At 38.0% G+C, this 14,520-nt stretch overlaps 1 protein-coding gene across 5 annotated transcripts in view; it reads right to left on the minus strand.

Annotated features, from left to right (window-relative positions):
• Nucleotides 1-14,520, minus strand: part of OSBPL9 (oxysterol binding protein like 9) — a 177,945-nt gene that overhangs the window by 120,892 nt on the left and 42,533 nt on the right. For all 5 annotated transcript variants that reach the window (XM_047727123.1, XM_047727125.1, XM_047727126.1 and 2 more), the window contains exon 3: nucleotides 2,854-2,932. In XM_047727123.1, coding sequence (XP_047583079.1) covers nucleotides 2,854-2,932 — 79 coding nt within the window. The remainder of the gene's footprint in view (nucleotides 1-2,853; nucleotides 2,933-14,520) is intronic.

A 14,520-nucleotide genomic window follows, 5' to 3' on the forward strand; every position in this document is an offset into this window, starting at 1 on the left:
CACTTAACAACTGAGCCACCTGGGCGCCCTAAAATTCAACATTCTTACCATGACAGACGAAGCTTCCCATGATGAACTTCTCTGTTACCATGTATACTTCGTTTCCCACTATCCCTCCCCATGATTATTTGCATTCCAACTAGAACTGGCCTCCCTGCTGTTCTTCAAATGTGGCAGGCACACTCTTTTGCACTTACTATTTCCTCTGCTTAGTAATGATGTACCACCATCCCCAACAAAGCCTTAAAGCTTCTTCCCTCACTTCCTTCAGGTCTTTCACCACCATCCCAATGAGTCTTTCCCTGGCCACTCTCAAATTTCAAAACCTCCCTCTGCCTATACACAATCTCACTTCATTTCATTTTCTTCTTTCCTGCTTTATCTTTTTCTCCCCAGGATTTAGCACTCCCTTATTTATATTTTACTAGCATACACACACACACACACTAAATATAAGTAACTTTTTATTTCATTGGACTTTGTCCTCTACCAGATGGATGACCCAAGAGGATAAAGAATTTTATCTGTTTTGTTCACTACTGTATCCCCAGAACTTAAAATAATGCCTAAAATGGATGTTGAATAAATGAATGTATCTCAACAAATTCTAGCTTTCCCTTTAACAGTTGATAGTAAGTAGAATTTGCTTTAGAGATGTCAACTGGTACTTTTATTTGCTTTAAAAAATTCCAGTGAATGAAATAAAAACTTCAACACATTTAAGCATATGCTAATATATATCAGCCAAATTTGCTTTCAATTCTGATCAAGAATTAAGATCAGACATTGAGAGCTTATCAAATTTTCAGAGATTTTCTTTTAAGTAAGGACCTATGTGAAATAACTCTCACTATTGCCAAGAATATATAGAATGAGGTCCTGGTGAATTCTTTACAAAAGCCAGATAATGTCATGTTGTCTGAAGCTCCCGTTACTGTAACAGTAGAAAATAATCAATCTGACAGTCTCAGAACTAAGAAATCATTTTAAAAATACATTTAAGGGACGCCTGGGTGGCTCAGTTGGTTGGACGACTGCTTTCGGCTCAGGTCATGATCTCGGAGTCTCGGGATCGAGTCCCACATCGGGCTCCCAGCTCCACGGGGAGTCTGCTTCTCCTTCTGACCTTCTCCTCACTCATGCTCTCTCTCATTGCATCTCTCTCTCACTCAAATAAATAAATAAAATCTTTAAAAAAAAATACATTTAAGTCTTATTTATACTTGTTATTTAAATCGTTTCAGGAATTAAAGGAATTGTTTGTTTCATAAGCAAGACACATAAATATTGGAATATTTAACATAAATAATCTAAATAAATCAGAATGTACAGGTGTCCTTGCTCTAGAGGTCTGAGTCTCCTCTCTTTTAAATAGGCAAACAATACAGCTTCCAGAAGTCCAAAGGAGTTATCTCCTTAATAACGGCAGAGGAGAGAATTCCATACTGCAGCCTTCACCTGCATCTAGGAGCTGTTACCTGAAATGCATTAAAGTATTCATCTTTAATCAAATAAAGAGTTTCAGCGTGGGGATGTTACCTGCTTAATTTATAAGCAGCATTATATAGTCAACCTAAATAAAAATAAAGGTCCTATGCTTTCATAATATTTAAAATGTTCTAAAAAGTTAAATGCATGGAAAATTTCAGGAAAGCATCATTAGTTAAGCAGCTCTGAGTAAGAGTATGACCAAACACCATGAATATTTTAAGAATGCTTTTTCCTAAAAGCATCAGAGATACCACTATTGAGTTATATTGGCTTGTCTCTATCACATACAAGCTGCATCTTTCATTTCTACAAGTCAATTTCTTAAACAAAAGTGAAGAACAATAACTTCAATATACTATCCTAGCAATGGAAGGACAACAGCTGTCTCAACATCTTACATAATATACCTGGTTACTATTAGACCCCATAACCAAAACATTTTAAACTACAAACTTAATATTTATTTACAATGGTATACCTAGCATCTATCACAGTGCATTGTCACTTGTAGTTCAGAGAAACTGCTAAGATCTCCAAAGCTTCTCATTTCTAAGTTTCCTGGGTGGCTTTAAATGTAAAATAGAGGTTACTCTGGATAAGCAAAATAACAAAAACATTAATAGCAAAGCTAATAAACACTTCTAATAGATGAGAGGTACATTAGGACAGCATCATTAAAATCGGCTTTTATTTGCTGATTTAGAGTTTTCAAAGCAAGATGAAATGAGAATGATCATACAGTACCTTACCCTTTCTACCGGCGAACCATAGCATGCAATGTCGAAACATAGCAGTGGCAGATGGCATGGGTCTTATTAACTATAAAAAGGATAATAGCAGAGAAATGACGGCTGGCAGACAAGACACAGAAATACAGATGAAATGAATGCAAACTTGCAGTTCTTGAAGCAAAGCAAAACCTTTAAGCCAAAGGCTGCCACTAGCTTCAATTTAATTTACATTTTGAGTTCCACACTGACAAACACTGCAACCTTCACAATCAGCCTTTAAACTCTTCATGCAGAGGCAGAACCACACTCCTCGATAAAAGATCAGCAACCTTCTGTAAACACAAGCCAGCAGCAGCAGCAGCCCATTACTCTCTCCCTTCACTGATTTTTATCCTTTAAATTTTTAATCTCCGACTGCAGTGTGATCCACAGTCGTCTCAAATAGATCTGTATCCACTGCAGATACAAATCCCTGCCTAACCTGCAGTACCACTTCATCCAGAACGTTCCCGTGCACTCATTCATGCAGGATCAGTTGCAAAACCATTCAAGTCATCCAGCAAACACCCAAAAGAGGGAGGAAAGAAGCAGTTAGGGCTGTGAAGAGAAAGAATCTCTTCTTTTAGCTCACCCTGGAAATGGAAGGTTTTCTGATCAACAGTTATTGTGAAGGTGCTGTCGTCCTCATCGTCTATACCAATCACAGCTCCCTGTGAAACAAAGAGCAAAATCCCAATAAGGCAAACAATGACATCAGCAATATTCACTACTGCTACAGCCCTGGAATGCTCAATGCACCGAGGACACTGGCAGTAGGCTAGACACAGAAAGGGGGAATCATTTGCTTAGCGAGGAAGAATTAAAAGAGAGGGGATGCCAGAGCACTGTTAATACTCTGCACAGCTATCTTTTATCCTTGCATGAGGGGTATGGTTGCGGTGAGAGAGGGAGGGGACAAACATAGAAGCTGAGTCTAGAATCCATGTTCAAGAGTCAGCCACTGAGCTTTTCTGAGCTTTGGACTACGCTCCAAAATGGGGAGCCAGAAACCTCCACCACGCCCGGTTATTGTGAGGCCAAAGAATGCAAGTCCTCTTCATCAGGCTGCTTCTGTTTACACTTGTTAGTGCAGAAATGCCAGGTGACACTTGCTTCAAAACATGGTCCCAATCACTTCTTCCACATGTGCTCCCATAACTACTCAGACATGGCTCTGCAACTGCACCTTCCGCTGTGATGTGTTTATACGTCTGCCTCCTCCCACTGAACTGCCATGAGATCTTGAAAGTCGAAGACTGTATTATTTATTGATACATGACTTTCAAGTATACACCAATATGAGTTTTTTTAAATAAAAGCACGAACAACTCCCCAAAAGATGGGGGAGGAGGAGACTGCATTTATTTATAAGTTGTTTGTTTCAAGAAGGTGGACAGGGTAAGTTTCAAATTTTTAAATATTTGTATTCAATTACGAACAGCCCATTAAGACAACAGGAATTAGAAGACTGGAAGCTATGCAACATATGAAGTGTACTGGTTAATGTCCTTAAGAAACAAGTGTCTAAAGTATTTCAGAGAAAAGAACTAGGGAAAATAACATAGGTAAAATGGCCCAGAATGGTAACAAAAGCAGCAGCATGCCAGGACCTTGAAAATGGGGACTGAAAAGAATCAAGGGACCAAAATACCTAATCCTATGAATAAAGGCTACTCTGGTCCCAAGAGGATTAGGTAATAGAGCTAAACATTTGTTAATCTCTTCTCCGAGGTTGTCTAGATAAACCCCAACTCTATCCAAATCCCATCAACTTGAATTATCTTAGTTATTCCTCAATTTCAGATTGGGTTGGGACTTTTATCCTTGTTTTCAGTTAAGTAAAGTGTCTCCAGAGAGTATAACGATATAATGACTTACCCAAGGTCACACAATTCATGTCAGAACCAGAAGCACTGGCATGGTACCAAGTTATTCCATGACAGCAAACAAAAACACATCTCAGGGAGTAAGCATGTGTGGGAGCAGATCATTGTGGTTACTGAGTTAACTTCTAATTTATGATCTATCAAATATTTGCTAAGTTACAACTGAATACAAAAATATGTGCTAGATACAGCTCTAGAATATATAACAATAGTCCCTGCCCTCAAGGCATTAATGTTGCAGAGGAGGAGATAAAACATGCAAGGAGATGAGCATGATACAAAGTAAAAAGTGATCCTCTACGTGGATAACTTTGAAAACATTATGCTAAGCGAAAGAAGCCAGTCACAAAGGACCATAAAATTCCATTTATATGAAATGTCCAAAATAGGTAAATTCATAAAGACTAACAGTACATTTAATGGTTGCCTAGGGCTGGGGGGAGGGATAGAAGTAGGGTAACATCGGGAGTGACTGCTAATGGGTATGGGGTTCTTTATGAAAACATTCTAAAATTGATTGTGGGAATGGTTGCACAACTCTGTGAATACACTAAAAACACTGAATTGTATGCTTTAAATGGGTGAATTGCACTGCATGTGAATTATATCTCAACAAAGCCATTATAAATCACCCCAGTACCAAATGTTTGCTCTTTCTTTTGGGTCTCTTATTGTGAATTTACCAGTTATATAGTCAACTCAGATGGAAACCACTAGGTTCTACATACGTTCTCCTTTATTCCATCACCACAAGTTGTGTTCATTCCATCTCTGAACTATAATCTCAAATATGCCAACTCTTCTTCATCCCATGAACTGCCAATGCCCTAATTCAGGCTCTCATCACTACATGCTTCATAGGCAATCTGTCTCCTTTCAGTCTGGCTACCTTTTAGTCCAGTCTTTGCTATTGCCAGAGTAGTATTTCTAAAGCACAGATTCTCAAATGAGACAAAGATATTTAAAAGCTTCCTTGGACTAATGTGTAAAGTCAACATTTCTTCATAATGCCATTCAAGATTATTCAAAATCTGGCCCAACCAACCTTTTCACCATCATCAACCAGACCCTTCTACCTTTCCACACTCTAGGGGAAAAAACCAAACACACCAAGTAATTGCACTTTTTAAATGTTCTTCCTCAAGCTCAATTTCCAACCATTAAACAAAAGCAAAACGCTGTATCTCCTCCTAGCTACCACCTCCTTTCTCACTGCTTTCACAGAGGAGCTTTTTGGAAACTGTTCACGCCTTAACCTTTCACCCACTCCTGTACTCTAGCTTCTTTCCCACCTACTACAACCACCCATCACTACTACCAAACTATACTCACAGGTCTCCATGACCACTTCAGCACTCTCCAGTTTTGTCATATACCACCAGTCAAAGGCACTGTTGCTGCTCCTGACCACTTCTTTCTTGAAACTCTCCTTCAATGACCCTTAATGACCTAAGCTGTGCTTCAGAAATATTTCTACCTAAATACCTGTGACAACCTATACAAGAGAAAGCATTCTTTTCTTCCCCATTACACTTTTCCCTTCCTCTATCCAAATGCTTCTCCGAAGACTCTGGAAGCTAGCTAACAACCTCCCAGTCCCATCAGGTCTTGCCATTACTCTGAACATTCACCCACACCTATAATCATTCTTGCTTCCTTTTCCACTTGTCATATGAAAAAAGAGCTCCATACCCTATCACTGTTCCTTAGGGGTCTCACTCTACCAACTGTCAACTTCTTTGACTACTGGCTCTTTCCCAATAGCATTTACACATGTTCAAATTCTTTACCTGTTGAACAACAACAATCATTTTCAATTACACGTCTTCATCCAGCAATTCACACACCCCCTCATTCCCTTCCAGTCAAGATTATTCAGACTTGCCCAAACTCCTGCCTAAATTTTTTTTAACCTCCCATTCCTTGTAGGGTATGTAACTGTATCAGTGGCTCTTCTTCACCTTCAAATAAGGGTACCATATGACCTGATTTGCCTGAGACAGTTCAATTATTCCTCTTGTCCTGGTAATATAAGTAACAGTGTCCTGGTTAGGGGTTATGTTCACTCTGCCATAGCCTAGCCTACAGTGTCCTCAGTGATTTGCTCCATGCCTACCTCTCATCTCTTACCAAATGCTACAGCTGGACAGCTTGAGGTTTACCAACTGCCCCAGATTCTCTTCTGCCAAACATCCATCCTCTCCCTTTATTTGAGTTTAAACTACTAATTTTTTACATCTGGCAAAGTGAAACTCCTTTTACTAATCCACATATAAAATAATATTCTATTGTTAAGTGAAGTTCTTTACTATGGTAGTCCATCAAAATGCCAAAGTTTTATTTCAACCCTGCTTCTAAGACCCACTGTCCCAACATAATAAGCATATATATGTGTGTGTATATGTATCTATATATAGATATATAGAGATATGTATATCTATCTATATATATAGATATAGATATATACATTTTAGTGACTTTTCATGATTTTTCTTCTGAAGATAAGGGATGATTCAACCTTTCAGGTTATCAGTACTTGGGCTAACCAAGGAACATGCTGCTTCAGGGTCACACTATCCAAGTTCAAGATAAAAAGTAACTGAGAGTTGAGGGAAATTGGAAGGGGAGGTGAACCATGAGAGACTATGGACTCTGAAAAACAATCTGAGGGTTCTGAAGGGGCGGGGGGTGGGAGGTTGGGAGATCCAGGTGGTGGGTATTGGAGAGGGCATGGATTGCATGGAGCACTGGGTGTGGTGCAAAAATAATGAATACTGTTACGCTGAAAAAATAAAAAAACTAAAAAAAAAAAAGTAACTGGGGGCGTCTGGGTGGCTCAGTGGGTTAAGCCTCTGCCTTTGGCTCAGGTCATGATCTCAGGGTAGGAGGAGAGAGTCCTGCATCGCACTCTGCACGGCAGGGAGCCTGCTTCCTCCTCCTCTCTCTTTCTCTGCCTGCCTGCCGCTCTACCTACTTGTGATCTCTGTCAAATAAATAAATAAAATCTTCAAAAAAAAAAAGAAAGAAAGAAAGAAAGAAAGAAAGAAAGAAAGAAAGAAAGAAACTGGAACTAGAGTCTAGTTCAACCAGATGAATTTCCTGACTTTCCCTCTTCTCCTCTCCTCTATATACACAAACATACTTCAGACATGAGTCATAGTTCTGATACCAAAGAAGTTTTACTCTCATGGCTTTGAGGAAAAAAAAACAAAAAAACAAAAAAACAAAAACCAACCCAAAAAACAGAGTTCTGGCTATTTTAGAGCCAATCTCCCTTTGCAAGAACAGAAACTGGGTTGGTAAACTAGAAATAAAAAAGAAATGATGACTCTCCTCTGGGACACAGATTGCTCACACAACTCCTAAAAGGAAGGTAGACAGTGCTAAGAATACACAGCACAGCTACTCCCACAGTAACTTCACAACCACGTATTTTCTCTCCCTGGTGAAATATTAGAAATTTCTTACACTCATGTAACACATTTAAATGTGTTGGAGATTTAGGCAGAACAGGTATTACTCTTAGAAAACTGAAGCTCAGAAAGGTTTAAAAAAACACCAAAAACTGCAACCTAAAAAGCAGGAGAATTGAGGTCTTACAATTCCTGATTCAAAGCCCTCTCTTAACACTGCATTATTATAATAAGCAATATTCACTAATTACTTCTACACATTTATTAAATGCCTATTCTAAGCCAGGAACATTAATAGCCAGGGAATGTAAATAGGAATAAAATATATCTCTGCCCTGGAAGAGCACATCACCTAGAGGAAAAAAAAAGAGGAGTCAACAAAATGGAGGGAAGGAGGAAAGCTTGAGGTTTAGCCTGCTTACCAAGGATGCTGCTGCATGGAGAACCTACTTTAACATCATTCATTGATTCAGCAAGTATTTTATTCTAGGTAATAGTAATAGAACAGCAAACAATTTTTTTTCACTCAATACTGAGATTTGTTCATTTTAAATAATACATACATATACATACATCTTTATACATATATACATACATATTTTCCATGCTGAGAACGTATGTAGGTACATACACAATCCATTTTGAGAATATATATATACATTTTACCTGCTATGTAGTATTCCATTATATAAGTATACCACAATGTATCACTTCTCCTATGCAGAACATTTAGGTTATTTTTAATTTTTCCTATTCCAATAATCCAGCAATAACCATCACTGTATGTCTCCTGGTAACACTTCTGTAAGAAACTGTCAAGCATATGCTCTGAAATGGAATAGAATTCCACTCTTCTGTGGAGCTGGGCATCCTTTCAACTTTACTAAATACTCCAAACTGGCTCTCCTAAGTGGCTGCACTGATTTATGTCCCAACCAGCACCGTATTGATTCAGCAGAGTTCCTATACCCCCTAGTCACTAGCCAACACTAAGTATAATCAGACTTTATAAATTCTTGGCAACATCACAAAAATACTATATTCCTGAAGTTTTAATTTGCATTTTCTGTTATCACTGAGAATAAGAACCTGGTCACATTTATTGCCAAGATCTTATTTCCTCTTACATAAATTGAGTGTGCATATCCTTTGTACATTTTCTTTTGGGGTATTCTTTTATCTTTTGGGGCATTCTTTTTGTCTTTTGTATGTGTTCTTTGGGTTTTATCTTTTTTATCCATTTGTAGGATTTCTTTATATATTCTGGATATTAATCCTTTGTCAGTTCTATGCAATGTAAATATCTTCTCTCCTGTCCATGGGCTATTTTTCTCTTTAATTGTGGTGTCTTTTGGTTGGTGGTAGTGTTCAAAGTTTTTAAAATTCGAATGCTGTCAAATGTATGAAGCTCTTCTATCATGGTTTGTGCTTTAAAACATCCTATTCTGTCTTGACATCATTAAGACTTTCTTCTATACAATTCTTATAAAAATGAACTTTCATTTTATACCTTTAATCCTTCTGGAAATTTTTGCATATAGCATGAGGTAAGAAGTAAATTTTATTTTTTCCATATGACCCAGCTTCATTTACTGAGTGACAATGTCTGACTTACAATGCTGTCATATTCTCAACTCCCATAGTTGTGTGGTTCTACTTCTCTTCTGTGCCACTGATCAAATCCTCTCCCCATACACTAAGACCCTATCATTTTAATTACCACAGTTTCATAAAAAGCCTTAACATCTGGAATGGCAAGTCCCCCAACTCTTTATTCTTCAATTTTTTTTCTTGCCTCTTTACCATTTTAAATGACTTTCAGAATCACCTTACCAAGTTTTTTGATAAGCCTACTTGTGGTTTTGACTGAATCAAATGTCTTTACAGATTTAAAGGAAATAAGCATATACATGATAGAGTCTAACAAGCAGGAACAGTATAGAGCTTTTTCAATGTTCAGATCTTCCTTTAGTCTTGCAATGATGTCTTACAATTTTCCTCCATCAAAGGAGTGCATTTCTCTTGTAATACATATTCCTAATAATGTACAGTTCTTATTATGAACATTTTTAAAAGATTTTATTTATTTATTTGACAGAGAGAGACAGTGAAGAGAAGGAACACAAGCAGGGGAAGTGGTAGAGGGAGAAGCAGGCTTCCTGCTGAGCAGGAGCCTGAGGCAGTGCTGGATCCCTAAACCCATGACCTAGGCCAAAGGCAGACGCTTCACCAACTGAGCCACCCAGGTACCCCTATTATAAATACTTTTTTAATAAAATTTTCCTAACTGTCTGCGGGTCATATGAGGAATGCTATGTTTTCTGCATATTGATTTCATATCCAATAACTTTGCTGAAGGTTAGTCATTTAAATAGTTTTTCTGTAGATTCTTGTGAATTTTTTTCTAAAGATTTATTTATTTGAGAGAGAGAGAGAGCACACGTGAAGAGGACAAGCAGGGGAAGAGCAGAAAGAGAGGGAGAGAATCTTTAAGCAAACTCCCTACTGGGCACAGAACAGACATAGGGCTTGATCCAGGACTCTGAGATCATGACATGAGCCCAAATCAAGACTTGCAGGGCACCTGAGTGGTTCAGTCGGTTAAGGATCTACCTTCAGCTCAGGTCATGATCTCAGGGTCCCGGGAAGGAGTCCGACATCAGGCTCCCTGCTCAGCAGGGAATCGGCTTCTCCCTTTCACTCTCCCTTTGTGCTCTTGCTCTCTCAAATAAAGAAAATCTTTAAAAACAAACAAACAAAACAAAATCAAGAGTTGGACACTCAGCTTACTGAGCCATCCAGGTGCCCCATGATTTTTTTTTCTACAGACATCATACCTGCAAATACCAATAATGTTTATTCTTCCCTTCCAATCCTTTTCCTTGAATTTTTTCCTCATTCTCATGTTACATGTTTGCCAGGACCTATGGTACAGTTACAGAAACATCATTGGCAAATAGTCATTTTGATTCTTCCTTCCAAACCTTTTTCTCTGTCTTTTGTCTTACAGCATTCACTGGGCCCTCCAGAGTACAATATTTAAAGATGCAGCAAAAGCAGCCACCTGTTTGCTGTGGATTTTAAAGAGAATGCTTCTACTTTTTCACTATTATCACTGGTAGCATTGTAGCCAATACCCCTCACCAGATTAAGACTATTCTTTTATTCCTAGCTTGCTTGATTTTTATGGCATGTTTCATTTTAGTCACTGCTTCTTCTGCATTTATTCAAATGCTCATAGAGTTTTTCCTCCTTTGATCTATTAATATGTAAATAACTTCAACTTTAAAATTAGCATCCTAGTATTCCCAGAATAAATTCCATTTGGTGGTAATACCTTTTGTTTATACATTACTGGGTGTGGTTTGCTGTATTTTGTTTAGGATTTTGACAACTCTCTATGTATAAGATTTGTTTATTTGAGAGAGCAAGCAAGCAGGGCAGAGGGCATGAGCAGGGAGGTAGGGGCAGAGGGAGAGGGAGAAGCAGACTCCCCTGCTGAGCAGGAAGCCTAACTTGGGGCTCAATCCCAGGACCCTGCGATAATGACCCGAGCCGAAGGCAGACCCCAACTGACTGAGCTACCCGGGCACCCCTTGACATCCACATTAATAAAGGACTCTGGCCTAAAAATTTCCTTTGTTATTTTCTTGTTACTTCATTATTTTCTAATTTTTAAATCTAATGCTTAGTTCATTCATTTTCGATCTCTGTTTTATACTAACTTAAGATAATAAATCATAGATTGCCTTAGATGCAGTTTTAACATGTGGTCCCTTCATTATTATTCAGGTTTAAATATTTCATAATTTCCATCATGAAATCTACATTCACCAATGAATTATTTAGAAGTATGTGTGTAAAGCAGTGAGTGGCTACTGTTTCATTAAGAGATTTCTAATTTACACCACTGTTGATAAAGAATGTTATCAATGTGATACTGCGTTTTTTTTCATTCTTTTTCTGTAACAAATATTTTTTCTTAAAGTCTATTAGGTCTCATATTAATACTGTTTCCAAGCTTTCTTTTGGCCAACATTTCTTCGCTAACATTTCATCACCTTATTTTTAATTTATAATTATATTATACACATTCAGAAAATGTAATAAAGTGGTATCTATGTACCAATCACAGATATTAAGCAGAAGTTTACATCTTGCCCAAAGGAGGACATTTTCAGTGTCAAATTCATGGAGATGATGCTTGCAAAAAAGCTATTGAATTTAAAGGCAGAAATCAATAGAGTGATTTTTCATAATGAAATAACAAAACAATAGACAGAGGTTCTTACAGGATGCAGATCTAAGGGGACAAAAGTGAAGACATTCTTTTTTTTTTTTTTTTTAAGATTTTATTTTTAAGTAGCCTCTGTACCCAGCAATGGCTTGAACTCAAAACCCAGGATAAAGAGTTGCACCCTCTACCAACCGAGCCAGCCAGGTACCCCCAAAAGTGAAGACATTCTTGAACTTACACATTAACCTAAAAATACCTTTTTGCATCCACTCTAAGATGGCAATGTAAGATGAATCCCAAAGCCTGAGATGTTACCATTTGAAAAAAATAATGTACAGTCAATGAAATAAGGCACTACCAAAAAAAAGCCAGTGCTAGAACTATTAATAATCCATGATAATACACTGCTGACCTCTCTATGACGGACTAAAAGAAAAGAGAACAGATGATGTATCCCTCAGGGAAAATCAGTCAACTCTGATGACCAGCACTACTGTAAGTGGAGTACTCACTTCACTGGGCTGGGTAAAAATTGTTACTTGAAGTCACATGTGGATTAACAGTTTTTGAAAACGCACAATACATTCAGCATAAATACTTTGTTGAGTATAAATCACCCTACTTTGGTGATTCCTAAGGCCCTACAGAATTCTTCTGAATCTGAGATTCATTTTATCAATTAATTATAACACTAACCACCAGTCATTAAGAACCTAAGTCCCAAACGTTGTGTTGGAATACTTTTTATTACATCAAATAATTTGATATTCATAATTCTATGAGTAAACAATATGATGCTCGTTCCAGAAAATAGGACTCAAAGCTAAATAGCTGAGTTGCCTGAAGACACAAAGCTAGTAAGCAGCAGAATCTGGACTTGAATTCCATTTCATACATGGCTACTTGTTTGTCTGTATTACATACCACCTTTTTAATACTGCTACATCTCCCTTTTGCAGATTTTTCCTAGAAATATCAATGTTTTATTTTGGCTAATATGGGAAGGAGCAGGTGTCAGGGGGGTGAAATTAGACCCCAGGTCTCACCCAACCTTCTACTTTTCTATTAAGGCGAGGGCACCACCTAGTGGCATACACTTTGCCACCAATATAGTCAAAGACCATAAAAATACTGGGAAGGAAATGGTTTTTCACTGTTCTGCTTTCCTCCACTACCTTGTAACAAGCTGGGAATGTCTAAATTAACTCCTATAAATCAAAAATAATAGAGAAGCTTGGTTAACAGTAAGGATTAAACAAGAGTTTTGTAACGAGACAGACACAAATTCAGTACCAGATGCAGTATTTACATCATGACCTTGGTAAGTTACTAAAAGTAGCTTGAGTCTGTCTCCTCCTAACGCCATTTACTGAACAGAATTATCATAGAAATTTACATGTGAAAATCATCCAGCACAGTGCTTGATCCAAAGAGCTTCCTCAGTAACTACTGATTCCTTTCTCTATTCTTTATTCTTTTACGTAGTCTAAAGCCACATTATGTGTTCTGCTTTGTTTTTAAGTAGGCTCCACACCCACCTTGGGACTTGAATTCACAACCCAGAGATCAAGAGGCGCATGCTCTACCGACAGAGCCAGCCTGGCACCCCTTGCTTTTGCCAGAAATCATACCACACCACTGGCTCATTCTGTGTTTAAGATAACTTCCATAGTTCTTTTCTATGTAAACTATAGTAAAGGCAAATTCCATAACTGTTATTTTTATAAATATACAAAATCAACAATAAGCATTTTTTTGAGTACCTACTTACTATGTACCAGGCACTGTGACAGTGGATGGGAACTCACTATCTGGGTAGGAAAAAGAGAAAAAATATGTAATACCGTGCAATACGTGCTTTCATTGACATATGTAGCAAATGCTGAAATGATAAGAGAAGGACAAAGTCTGTTAAAAGGATGTAGATCAGGGGCACCTGGGTGGCTCAGTGGGTTAAGCCTCTGCCTTCGGCTCAGGTCCTGATCCCAGGGTCCTGGGATCGAGCCCCACAACGGGCTCTCTGCTCAGCAAGCAGGGAGCCCGCTCTCCTCCCCCCCATCCCACTTGTGACCTCTGTCAAATAAACAAACAAAATCTTAAAAAAAAAAAAAAGTATCTCCCTTTAAAAAAAAAAAAAGGATATGGATCAGGAATGCTACACAGAAGAAGGCACATTTGAAAAGTCTCTAGAAGATGAGCTTACCAGATATGGGCATAGAATTTCTGATGTAAGAAAAAAAAAAGAATTTCTGATATCAGGATATCAGAAGCATGAGGAATGAAGAAACACAATGAGGGAACAGAGAAGTACAGTGTGGACAGTCTGGGATGGATGAAGTGGGGAGAGATCGGTGGCACACATCAATGATAGCTCATTAAGTTCACTTGGAATCTAGATAATAAATGCATTACCTATCACCATCACATCATCATCATCATCAATTAGATATGTAACTATGTGCCAAACCCTGTACATAGGTAATTGCTAAGTCTCATAACAACCTGCAAGTTACAGGTTATCTTCACAGAGGTTAAGAAATTTGCCCAATGGCACAGAATCAGTTAAGGGGTACAGCTGAGTGAGATTCCACCCCAGGTCTCTGATTCTTTCTACTACACTAGTGGTCCCAAACTTAGCTGCTCAACAAAATCACAAAACAAAATGTTTTAAAAAATAGGTTCTAGACCCTATTCTGAAACAGTGTATCTAAGAGAGTAGGACC

The sequence above is a fragment of the Lutra lutra genome, chromosome 4, assembly GCF_902655055.1.
Source record: "Lutra lutra chromosome 4, mLutLut1.2, whole genome shotgun sequence".
NCBI lineage: Eukaryota > Metazoa > Chordata > Mammalia > Carnivora > Mustelidae > Lutra > Lutra lutra.